Below are 12,001 nucleotides of genomic sequence, written 5' to 3'. Positions count from 1 at the left end.
TTTTGTTGCCCTGTACCTCCCCCTCTTTGCAAACTTCGCACCGCAGGTCTGTCCCTACGGCTCCCCTGACACAGGACGAGTTTGGGAGCTTTTCAAGTTGGGTGCAATCTACCCTCTGCTTAAAACATTGCCTCTCTGCCAAAGCTGAGGATCCCTAGCAACTCTTGATTACTTCTCTTTTTAAAAAAAGTTAGTCAGTGCAGTATATATTTTGTTTAATTGTCCACAAGGCACCCTGGTAACTGTGTAAAAACAATGGCTGTAAACAAGAGTCAGCTTTAACCATGTAAAGTGGGGTTTTTTGTATAATTTTACTTGTATCCCAATAACGGACACAATTACTCAACAGTAAGAGCAAGTAAAATTAATGATTTTCATGATGAGAAATGAAGGTGTACGTATATATGCATTGCCTCTGTGCATTTGCGATGAATTCCTAACCCTGTAGGAGTGTTCCTGCAGATGCATTACCCTACTCAGCTGAAACTACCACTGCCACTTGTTGCACACAACTGGAAAAAGTTTATTCTTTTCTTGAAAACTGACGGTTTTTACTGTACAGTGTTGTGGAAGTCAGTTGTATACCTTCTTTAATGCAAGAAATCCAACTGCTGTGCAAGCAACTGACTCAAAAGGTGGAGAGGTCAAGGCAGATGCTCGGTTTTTCACCCAAGTTCAAAGAAACAAATTGGATGCAGAGATTCAACTATCTACCGCTAGATTGCATGTGAGGTTCATTCCATCCTTTAATAACAGCCCACCTTTCACAAAAAAAAGTGAAATTATTGATCTTTCTCAGTCAAGCAAGTACAAGTTTGCTGAGAAACCGGGCAAGCCATCAGCATTCCCTGCTACCCAAGGCTCCAGCGGCATACGGCTCAGTCTATGTCCGTCAGTTGCAAAGTCCAGCCCCACTGACACGGCAACTGCTTAGGAGTTAACTGAGGGAGAGCTATTGCCATTCCCTTTTCTCCCAGTGCAACCCACTTCAGCAGTTCCTTGTAGCCAATCAGCTTCACCTGAGATAGAAACAGACACTACAATTAGAGCGGTGCCTTTTCAAAGTGCATATAACTGCAAAACTGACAAAAGAAATGTTCCTTGGCTACTTTACTATCCAAGTATCCTTAAATGCCACTTATCAACCAAATGAATGATAAAACAATGATTAAAGGTAGTAGAAAAATACTTGCCAAGTAGGTATGTAATTAATAAAGCTAGTGATGTTGGGTCTTGAGAAGTACTTAGGTTTGTAAAAGCTACATAAACACTTTTCAGAAGTACTGGGGATGGGATTTGGGTCTAAGCAGGGATGCAGGCACCACAAGACACAGCTTTGTATCACCTGTGTCTGAAATGCCCGTTTCCCATGGTGGAACTTGTAGTCTTGAGTGAGTGATATTTCTTACAGACTGCAGCCAGATCGCTCAGGACAAAGCTGACCTGAAAAGCTGACCTGAAAAGCTCAGGACAAAGCTGACCTCCACTAAAAACACACAAATAAGGTTTTATGGTGAGACTCTTATGCCAGCTGGTAAAACACTGAAAATAGTGGAGCAGCTGGAGAGCAGTTGGTAGCTGGGTAGATTCTGTACAAACAGTGGAACAGGTTGCCCAGGAAGGCTGTGGAGTCCACCCTCGGAGCTATGCCTGGGGAACATTACTCTCTTGTGTACATGTAGTCTAGATGCCTCTACAAAATTCAACATGCATCTACATAATTTCTGAAGTTACTCTTTCCTCCTCATCGCAGAGCTGTCTTGGCACTAATTAGATTCTTTTCAAATAGAACTAGACCAGAAGAGAGTCTAGAAACACCCCTAATGCATTTCAGCAGCTAGCGGACATCCAATGCGTCACACTGGGACAGAGCTAAGCCAAAGTGAATCCGCGCCGTAAATGCACGGTGTTGCTAGGAAGTCCTGAGCACCAGCTGTTCTGCACTACACATCTGCTTCCACTGGGTTACGCTACTTGCTAGCGTAGGTGTGGCATCAGCGTCCTCAACTTCTGACCACCGCTTGCTCCAAGACACACATCTAGGGTTGCAGTGACTTACGATTTAGCAGCCCCGGGCAATGAAAACCTCTGGGTGCTTTCCCTTTGTGCAAGACTCTGACTTGAAACGACTGCACCATCATGGCAATTACAGTATCACCGGCGTCATGAGGATGGCTATTTATAAAGAAAGGTCATGCTGAGTTAGAGTCTACACAGGAAACTGGAGGGGCGGCAGGTTTTTTTTTCCTGCTACTTGGCCTCTTTTTATGATCCTTAGTTTGCAAGCTAAAACATATCCCAGCAACGATTCAGTCTAACTTTGTTTGTTGGAGAAGAAACATCCCGCTGGGAGGACTATGACAAGGAGGTCCCAGAACGAAAACGTTTTGCTGGGTCTCTTCCAACGTACTCTGTCCTAAGAGTTATGCATTCCCAAAGATGCCAGAAACTAAAATTAACACTGACGGGACATGACAAATCCTAGAGGTGTTTCCTTCAGAGTATGTTCGTTTCTTGCGCTGCGTGTTAAAAGCCTCACTGTTCTAAAGGGGACGGGGGGAGCGGGGGTGTGCGGCGTGTGTTGCCTTTTACCTGTGTTTCTCCAAGCTTAGCCTGTGGCTCACCAAGTTGCAGAGTCCCAGAGGCTGGCCAGTTAAGGAAGACAGCATTGACTTTGCCGCCTTTAGGGCTGAAAGTGTACCTGGTTGGAAATGGGGAACAGAAATGCATGTCAGTTTTTCCTTGGAAATTTTCTGAAGCGCTATATAGAGTGCTTTCAAGACCGGAAAAATGGATTTGAAAAGATGGCATTAATTACATTTTCATGCACATAACCATCTTTTCAGACAATTTATACCCTTTAATAAAGTACCGTTCCTTGGAAATGTGTTCCAACAAACTAGAGGTAATAGAGACTATTAAAGAACTGAATTTAGAAGTAAACATCTGGAGTAACTTCAGCAAGCAGATAATAACTCACTGCTGCTCAGCCATGTAGAAAGGAGGTACTTGCAGGGCAGGGGGAATCATTAACAGACAACTGTGGGTTATATTCAGAAAAATATGGTAATTCACATCTATACACAAACATACAGACATTCCACTAAAATAATTTAACAGAGTATGTGCGACAACAAAGCTTCCACCGTGCATAGCTAGTTTTTTAAAAATTTAATTTCAGCAGACATTATCTACCATATGTCCTTGGAAATCTTGTGGCATACGTATGAAACATTCCTCCCTCCTTCCTCCATTCGGTTACAATTTTTTATTGCTCTTGGAAGTGGTTTTACTGAACAGTCAACAGTTCAGCATTTCAAGGCTAAAGCCAAATAGCCAAATCTTACTGGGAACAGGAGTAAAAAGGCCCACTGAGGCAGAGAAGAGGGTCAAGACCAAAACCCTGATGGATGATTAAGGCGTTACAGCAGCTATGAGGCACAAAGGCATAGAAAGGAGAGTCCAGAGACTGGCTGAATTTCGTGACCAAATAATTGCTGCTATCTTCCCATGCATTTTTACCTTAAAAAGAAATGCAGAATATGCTAGACTGATTTCTAGTTTCCTTCTCTCCCCTCTTCCTCTCTAAACAGTGACATCAAGTATTCCTTTGTCCAGATAAACACTTCATAGCAGTTTTATATTTCTGGATTTTTTTTTTTTTTTAATAGTTTCTGTTCCCAGCTATACTAAGAAGCACAAGATCACTACGGAAACGCCTGCAACCTTCCCTTCAGCCTCAGCATCATCCCAGAACTACGTTCTCTGACACCCATCGTCTACCTACAGTTTTAGACAGACTTTCATGTGCAGTTACTTAAACTGACAAAAGGGTTAATTTCTTCACAGCGTACATAGATGGCGACCTCTGCAGCATCAAGTCATTAAGAATTTCAAAATTTCACATACGCTGCTGCTGCTTTACACAGCCTGCACTTTGATTCAGTAGCCTTACCACACTTCTGGTGTGACCGTGTCATTCTGTGCTCTCCATGGTTTTGTTCCATAGATGGCTTCTCCGTTGACTTTCAGCCAGGCACCCATCTGCCTCAGGCGTTCCTCAAATATAACAGCGATGCGACCATCGTGAGTGGGCCCGATATTCATCAAGAGATTTCCTCCACAAGACACTGTTTCTACAAGTTCCTGAAATGTTTTTAAACACATACACAGAACATATGGTTACGGCTAATGAAATCATATACTTGAAGTTTTTTCTAAAGCCAGGCACGCTGCTTCAGAACAATGAACTGAACGAGTTATGTTACTGCTGCATGTTTAGACTTCAGGGGTCATCCCAACAGTCAATACAAAATTTAAGCTCCCATAAAACAAAGCTCTGCTGTCAATTTTTATGCCAGAAAACAGCCCAAAATACATTTTTGCACCAATATGTCTGACTGAATCTACATTAGCATCAGATCCTACAACCTTTTAACATTTCGACTTCTGCAGGAATTTCATGAGGGTTTTACCAACAGAACGGATAGATGATTTCTCTATACGAGAGGAGAATAAGGCCTATAGATGCCACTTCATTTTTACTGAAGCTGAGAAGCAACTTCCTTCTTCTTCCTCTGTTTGATGCTCTCCCTATTTTACCGAGACATCTGTAAAACACTAAGAAGCCTTCTACAGAGTCCATAAATATTTACGTTCACATCCACACTGCCCTCCAGAGATCATGGACTGAGATGCACAAGTCTGAGGAACAGACAGCTGGAGACAAGCTACTGAATGCATTTAAACCTTCTGCCTCTGAAAAGAGGTTACTTCAATTTGAAATTCTCTTTTGCAAGGACAGCACTAGGAACAGATTTGGATTAAGCAACAACAACAAACCATCCCCCCTCACTAGCTGAATTTTGCAATTAAATGCATTTATCTGAAAGATCGATCAGTCTTCCTTTCATTCAGTTCTCCTAAGCTTCAAATCTTTTTTTAATACCTTCGACTACCAAAGGGAATCGATGTTCTATTAACACCAGCTGTCTGCACCTGCTAATGTTTATCTATGTGTCTGTAATAAGTGTGTTGTTTTTTTTTTTTCTTTAAATGAAGCGGGATGAAAGGAAAGTTTCTCGCTACAAGGCAAAAAGACTATTAAGAGTTATAAACTGTTTCTAGCTATAAGGGGGAAAAGATCAATCAGGAGTTCCTAAACAGGAACTGTGAAACTGCAACTGTTTTCTTCTCATCAACTTAGAGGTGCAGTTACTAGAAAAACTTAGTAGAAAAAGTAATCATGAGTCTATCCACATCAGTCTTTGGCCAGTTTCTCACAGGGGAAGCACCTTCTAAGAAACTGACTGATTTTTTTACTAGATAATTTTTCTCTTAGTAATTTCTGTAAAATTAATAAGAATTACATGGATATTCCATCCTGGCAGTGTTAGGCTGCAAATTAACAAAATTATTTATTATTTCATCAATTCATTATTCAATTAAAATAATATTTTTTTATAAAAATACATAATTGGAATGTTATATAGCATAATATAATGATCAGGAGGGAGAATCAGAAGTTGCAGGCAACTCCTTTGCCCCACCGTACCTTCACCAAGTCCTCGGTTGTGAGGTAATCGTCAAGTTGTGCGTTCCTCCTGTACCCCCATGACCCCTTGTCAATAGTCATACAGTTCTCCCACTTGTGAGGCAGGAGGTGGCCAGGGTTATACCGGTCACTACAAGTGTAGAAGCCACCATGTGTACAGATGCTGCCAACTCCCCAGCGGTCATTGGTCACAACCGTGTCCCGGACTGGACTGGAAACAGAGAAAATTTCAGTTTATGATTTTTATTCTAAAAAATGCAGTCACAGCCAGTGTAATCCCTTCCCACACACGCCCCTCTCCCTCCAAGAAACTAACATTTAGGATGACTTCTGCACTATTAATTTATCACAATTAGAATAAGTGCGATTTCAGGAATCCTATTCTCATCCTTTTCCTAGTAAAAGGTCCAGATCGGCATTTCTTAGGGAAACATGCTGCAGACTTTCACAGGAGGTCTGCCAGAAATCAGGCTGCACTTCACATCCGCTGCCAAGTGTTCAGTCTGCGATGACAACAGTGTACCCATATTCTCAAATTATCCTGCTATCCTGTTTGTCTGTGCAGTAGACAATACTTAGGGAAGAATATGATTAGCTAGAATAGCCAATACCATCTTAACTGATTAATTTGCAAATGTGGTTAAAAAAGTATGAAACAGTCTTTTTCTAAAGCAAGCTTTGATAGTTCTAGGGAAGACCTGGATTCTATGTTTCAGGAAAATTAATATTTAGTTAAGTCCTCAGATGTAGGGGTAACAAGTTCCACAAAATATACAGAAAACAGGACAAACTAGACACAGAGCAGACTTTCAGGTAAGGAGCTAAACCAGCATCATTATGTACCTGTCATTATACAGCCAAGCCAAGAAACCGGTGCTGTTCCAATAAGTATCTGGCGCATTTCCATTCCCATCAGACCAAATTATTTCTGGTTGGTACTTGGTCACAATTTCATAGAGTTCTGGTAATGATTTACTGGTTGGAAACTTTCTTGTCTTAAAGACATTGGTGGCATCCTCAAGGAAGAGGGGATGAAACCATTCGAACAGGGAGTGATATAACCCAAAATGCAAGTCTGTCCTGTTTCTAACAGATGTTGCTAGTTCAGCCACAAGATCTCGTTTCGGTCCCACATCAACAGCATTCCAGTTCCAAGAATATCTGGACCCCCACAAAGTAAAGCCTGAAAAGACAAAAATCAAAGGATAAGAAAGGGAAGCAGAAGAGGGGAAGTTATATTTCCTCCCTCTGGAAAGTAGTTTGGAAGTGTGTTGCAAAAAATAGATATAAAATAATAAAAATCATACACGTAATAATATTGTTATCAGGGTGTAGAGTATGCCTATAATCTGTTTATGCACGATGATAGTAGTCATAACGTCAGAACACCATGCCAGATATGTTTATGCATTTTTTTATTCATACACATATGCATTTATATTTTTATACATATAAAACATTCAATTTTCCAGTTCTGTACTGCTTAGGGTAATTATTCCTTCTCCCTCATTATTCACTCCATTCATATGTCCCAATTAAATTAACCAAAAATACAGCAACTTTTGAGGCATCTACATTTTCACTGAATGTATCAAATGTGAACTGTGAATACACATTCAACAAGTGGAAGATAAAATGCTTTCTCAGTTGCAGAATGCTCAAGCTCTCATTTGCATTCAAAGACTATTCTCCTCCCTTCTGTTTCGATCTTATGCAAATGTTCACTTTTCATTTGTCTTAACATTTATAACAGTTCAATCAGCTACTCTGTACATGTATATAAGCAAAGCGCAAAACCTCCTGAAACAGCTTTTAAAATATCAGCGTTAAATATCAGGAGGGATTTAACGTTTCAGACATCCAGCAATCCAGCACAAGCACTGACAAGTACTACTGCACTGCAGACTTAGACCACTGCCAGAGGAGCTCCACTCTCACCTTCAAACTGCTTTATGCTCATTGCCTAATAAATCTTGCAATATTTTTGTAAACTGGATACATGTAATTGCATCGACTAGACAAACAAGCTAAAAATTCATGCCCAAGGCTACAGGACAGACTAAATGAATCACGGTTCTTTTGAAGTCACCAGGAGTTATGCCACAGGCATCATCAGGATCATGATCATGTGTGTTACAGCCGAGATTAAAATTCACAAGTTAATAGCTGCCAGTCTTGAACCCACATCTCCCCAAACACCAACAACATTCACTAGATGTATTGTCATATTGCATTTTAGTATATTATGCTTTCTTTGCTACCACGTTTCCTTCCAACCACTTTCTTTTCCTTTACTTTTCTCTGCACAGTATCTTACAATTGCAGTGCCAAAAATCGATTGTGCCTGTAAAATTCCAGACCTAGTTCAAGGTTTTGGCTTCTATGCACTGTATCAGGAAGAGCTATACCCTGTGTACGTTTCTAACTCTGAAGCTGACTCCTGGAACATGCTCTTAAATTCCTTGGAGAAACCTACAGAGCTCATTAACTGCCTGTACACAGCAGCTCTCCATACATGAAACAGTGCAGAGCTCACTTTTGTGGTTCCTTGAGCAATAAACTGCACAATAAAAAATAAACTATGGCTACTGCAGGAAGCCCAGCTGCCCCCGCCACTTCAGGCTCTTAGCTACAGCAAGAGAACAATGGCACAATCTATTTCTCGTTCCATGCAAGCTTCACGACCGTAGCATTTGTGTAAGAGCCAGGAAAACACATGCACATTTCTTGGGTGGTTTGTTTCCTCTTGGGCTGGGTTGGGGCAGACAAGGCTGCCGGCTTTCTCTCTCTCTCTCTTAGCAGGCAGGAAAGTCACCTGGATTTTTCTTCTCTTGACAGAAATGCAACAATTACTAACATTCACAAACTTTCCACTTACCTTCATGATGTTTCGAAGTTAAGACAACATATTTTGCACCTGAAGCCTTCAGAATATCTGCCCACTGGTTGGGATCAAAGAATTCTGCTGTCAACAGTGGCCCAAAATCTTCATAACTGAATCCAGGTGGGTAATTTGCCTCCATAAATTTAACATAGGGCTCTCTCTTTTCCTTCTGCCAGTACCACCTACAAAATATAGAGCAAAAACATGTCTGCTGGTGTATTTTTAGACAAAGAGAATTGAAATCATCAGCTCCTCTTTGTGTTCACACTGAGAGGCACATGCACTGGAGGTACATGACACTGGCAATGGGGTAAAACTGCTTCAGAACATAACAGTATTAATTATCAAAGATTTTGTTTTCTCTGTCTTCTTTCCCCACGCTCTGCTTCTTTCAAGCACTCCCCTTTGGAAAGATCCCAGGATTTCATCTGGAGCAACAGCACAAAACAACTATACTTGGCAGTCTTATTCAGTACCCAAATCCTGAAACCATACTAGAGAGCACAGGTACACTTGCTCAGCAGCTCAGGTGGCACGAGGAACGCACTTTTTCTGGACTAACAGCTCACCCTCCTCAAGTCTCGCATATCAGCCATCAGGCATCTCTGCTCTGCCCCCCCACTGCAACACCTGCAACCCACAAACATGCAGGCCAGCAGCTTTACCTCTCTGCTAGTCCAGAGTCCTCTATGCCAAACGCAGCTGAGTGACCTCACGCGTGAGTGGATGCCCACGGTCTCAGAGCAGGAGAGAGCTGTGACTGCAGAGCACTGCAGCTGCCGCACACGTGAGGCTCTGAAGCAAAGGCACCCTACTAGAAGGCATGTCCTCCACCAACACCCTGCCTCTGCAAGAACCCCACATGCTTACAAATGCACCTGCGTCACAGGCTCTAGCATGCAGGCACACACTTACCTCGGTCCACTGGACCACTGCACGCAGACTTAGGAACCAGAAGGAAAAATAAGCTGACAACCTCTTTTTGCATCCCACCTAGCAAAGGCAGGGACAGTTTCTATCCTGTGCTTCCCCGTCACATCAATTCCTGATCCGGTATTGTCACTTTTCCAACTGGTCTAGTCCACAGCAAGGTTTGGAGCTTTGCTCTGTGGTCCAAGGGTGGTCTCTCATGGTGGGCAGAGATCATAAATCACCAATAAGAGCACTGTTTATTTTCAACCTGCTCCATCCCTCCCCTACCTAGCAATGAAAAATGAGCTCCAGAAGCAGCATGCAACAGGACTTACTGCATAAACAGCCTTACTGCCAGAGACCTTCTAACAACATACGTTGTGACTGCTAATACTTACGGGAAAAGGGTCTGAAAGCATTCACCTTTCTATGAATGAAGCCAAGCAGCAAAAATCCTGTTGGCAAATTTGGACGTACATGAGAACAAATTGAAAGTGAAGGAATAAAACAGGCCAGAATCTGAATGTTTGAAATGTGTTTCTCTCCCCTGTCCTGAGCTGGACTCTGACCTCAGTTCTGTAAGACCACAGTAACCTATGGATATTGTTGTAACCTTCCCAAACAGACTTCAGCATAAACAAACACAACCTCTGGCAGCCAGTGGGGGGAGAAAAAAACCAAGAAAGAGGCTGAGACAGCCTCCCTCCATGGAAGAACCTGGAAAAAAAAACCCTCTGACTTTAAAGTATCTAATTGCATAAAGAAACAAATAAGATCCTTGCTTCTCTTCCTCTGTCACATGGTTTGCTAACAACGTGAGCATTTCTGCTCTGACAGGATCAAGTTCTAGAAGCATCCTGACCACGGTTACGCAGCTCTGAGGGAAGGAGGATGGGCTGGATGATATCAGAGTTTATGACCTTCCATTTGAAGCTGCTAACACAGGACCTCAGTCATCTGACTGCACATGCTGCCAGAAGGTGCTGAAGCAGCTTCACACCCACGTGCCCAAGGATGGGAGGCAACAGGGATATAAAAAACAACTTCATCAACTACGTTAGAGTGTTCCGGGGTCTTTTTAGAACAACAAAATATGAATGCCTGAGTCTGAATCTGTGTACCAGTATCAGAGCACAGCACTCAGAGTAAGGCTTGAACTCAAAGCTAGACCCCACCCAGAAGTCATTAATTAGTAAATGGAGTCCACATTTAAAAAACTGCTGACACCCTGGAACGTAATTCTGCAGAGAGTGGGCCAAATATTGTCTTTAGAAAACTGTGGTTTGTTTATGTTGATGCTGGTTTGTTTTACGAATATTGCATTTAAGGTTTACCATAGCTCTGCCACAGAGCTGCTGTTATCTTCATATTGCAAACGATAACGTGACTCACTTGAAGTCATACAGGAAGCATTTGGTAGAGCACGGAAAGAAGATAGCAAAAAAGTGCTTAGAGCCAAAGGGCCTGCACCAGCGAACACTCACAAACCAAAGGTTTTATTCACCCTTCAAATTAAAATTATTTGAAGGATGAGAGCTTTAGGTTCTTTTAAGTGGAAAGTACTCTTGAATAAAACTAATAAAAAGAAGGAAAACATCAACAGCCCAAAACGTGCAGGAGAAAACTGCGGGCGGTTCTCCAAGCAAGGGCAGCGACGGAGGGAGCGAGCGATGGACTCCCATGCTCCCCACAGGCGCTGCCAGGGCCCGCCAGCAAGAGCCGCTCCAGGCTCGGGGGGGGGCTGGGAGATTGGGAGATGCCCAGCGCTGGTCCCCAGGGCGCGGGGGAGAGCCCCTTCACCGCACCCCGGAGAGGCCTCCCCCCTCTGCCGCTCAACCGCCTCCTTCCCTAAGGCCGTGGAAACCGCACCTTCCCGCTCGACGCGCTCCTTGCTCGACTTGGCCGAGATACTCGGGAGTTTTCGGGCTGGGCCGAGAGGCGGGCAGGCGCGCCAGGGGCACACCGCGCTCCGCTTCCTCCGCCAACGGCGCCGCGGAGCCCGCGGTCTCACTGGCCAGCCCGGGCTGGACACAGACCTCTCCCCACACGCCTCGGCTCCAGGGTCCCTCTGCAGAGGGGCTTTAAACCGACCCCTGGCCGGGGGGGGACGCACCAAACCGAACCCAACCCCGCCTGCCCCGAGAGCCGCTCTCCGGGCAAACCCTCACCCGCAGCAGCGGCCGCCTCGGTGCCACGCTCCCAGCTGCCCCACGGCGGCCGGGGCTGAGGGGGCTGCGGGGCGGCGCCGCCGGGGAGGCCCGCGGGCCGGGCCGGGGGGGCCGGGCCGGGAGGCAGGGCCAGGCCGGGGAGCTCACCAGAACCACTCGCTGCCGAAGCTGGGCACCGAGAACACGCCCCAGTGGATGAAGATGCCAAACTTCGCCTCGTCAAACCAGGCGGGCAGCGGTCGGGCGTCCAGCGAGCCCCAGGTAGGCTCGTAGCGGGGCCGCCCGCCAACGCTCGGCGGCCGCGCCGGCAGGAGCCCGGGCAGCCCCAGCAGCAGCAGGAGCAGCGCGGCGCGGCCGGGCGGGCCCGACATGGCGGCGGGCGGGGGTCGCGGCGCTGTGCGGCCGCGCCGGGGGCGCACGGCCGGGCCGGGCCGGGCCGGGGCTCAAGGCGGGCTCAGGCTCTCCCCGCCCCGCCGCCGCTCC

The 12,001-nt window shown here is 44.9% G+C and overlaps 1 protein-coding gene across 1 annotated transcript; it reads right to left on the bottom strand.

The window, feature by feature from the left end:
- Window positions 1-26: 26 nt before the first annotated feature.
- FUCA2 (alpha-L-fucosidase 2) lies at window positions 27-11,889 on the bottom strand (the record flags this gene model as incomplete). Its single annotated transcript, XM_082306410.1, has 7 exons — window positions 27-1,019; window positions 2,593-2,701; window positions 3,956-4,146; window positions 5,555-5,765; window positions 6,398-6,737; window positions 8,433-8,620; window positions 11,666-11,889. The coding sequence occupies 7 exons, from the start codon at window positions 11,887-11,889 to the stop codon at window positions 879-881; spliced, it is 1,404 nt and encodes a 467-aa protein (XP_082162536.1). The 3' UTR covers window positions 27-878.
- Between the last annotated feature and the right edge of the window lie 112 nt (window positions 11,890-12,001).

Source organism: Platalea leucorodia, assembly GCF_965183815.1.
Source record: "Platalea leucorodia genome assembly, chromosome: 3".
Taxonomy (NCBI): domain Eukaryota; kingdom Metazoa; phylum Chordata; class Aves; order Pelecaniformes; family Threskiornithidae; genus Platalea; species Platalea leucorodia.
Note: the sequence above shows the minus strand (reverse complement) of the source record. Positions and strands in the feature narration are given on the sequence as shown.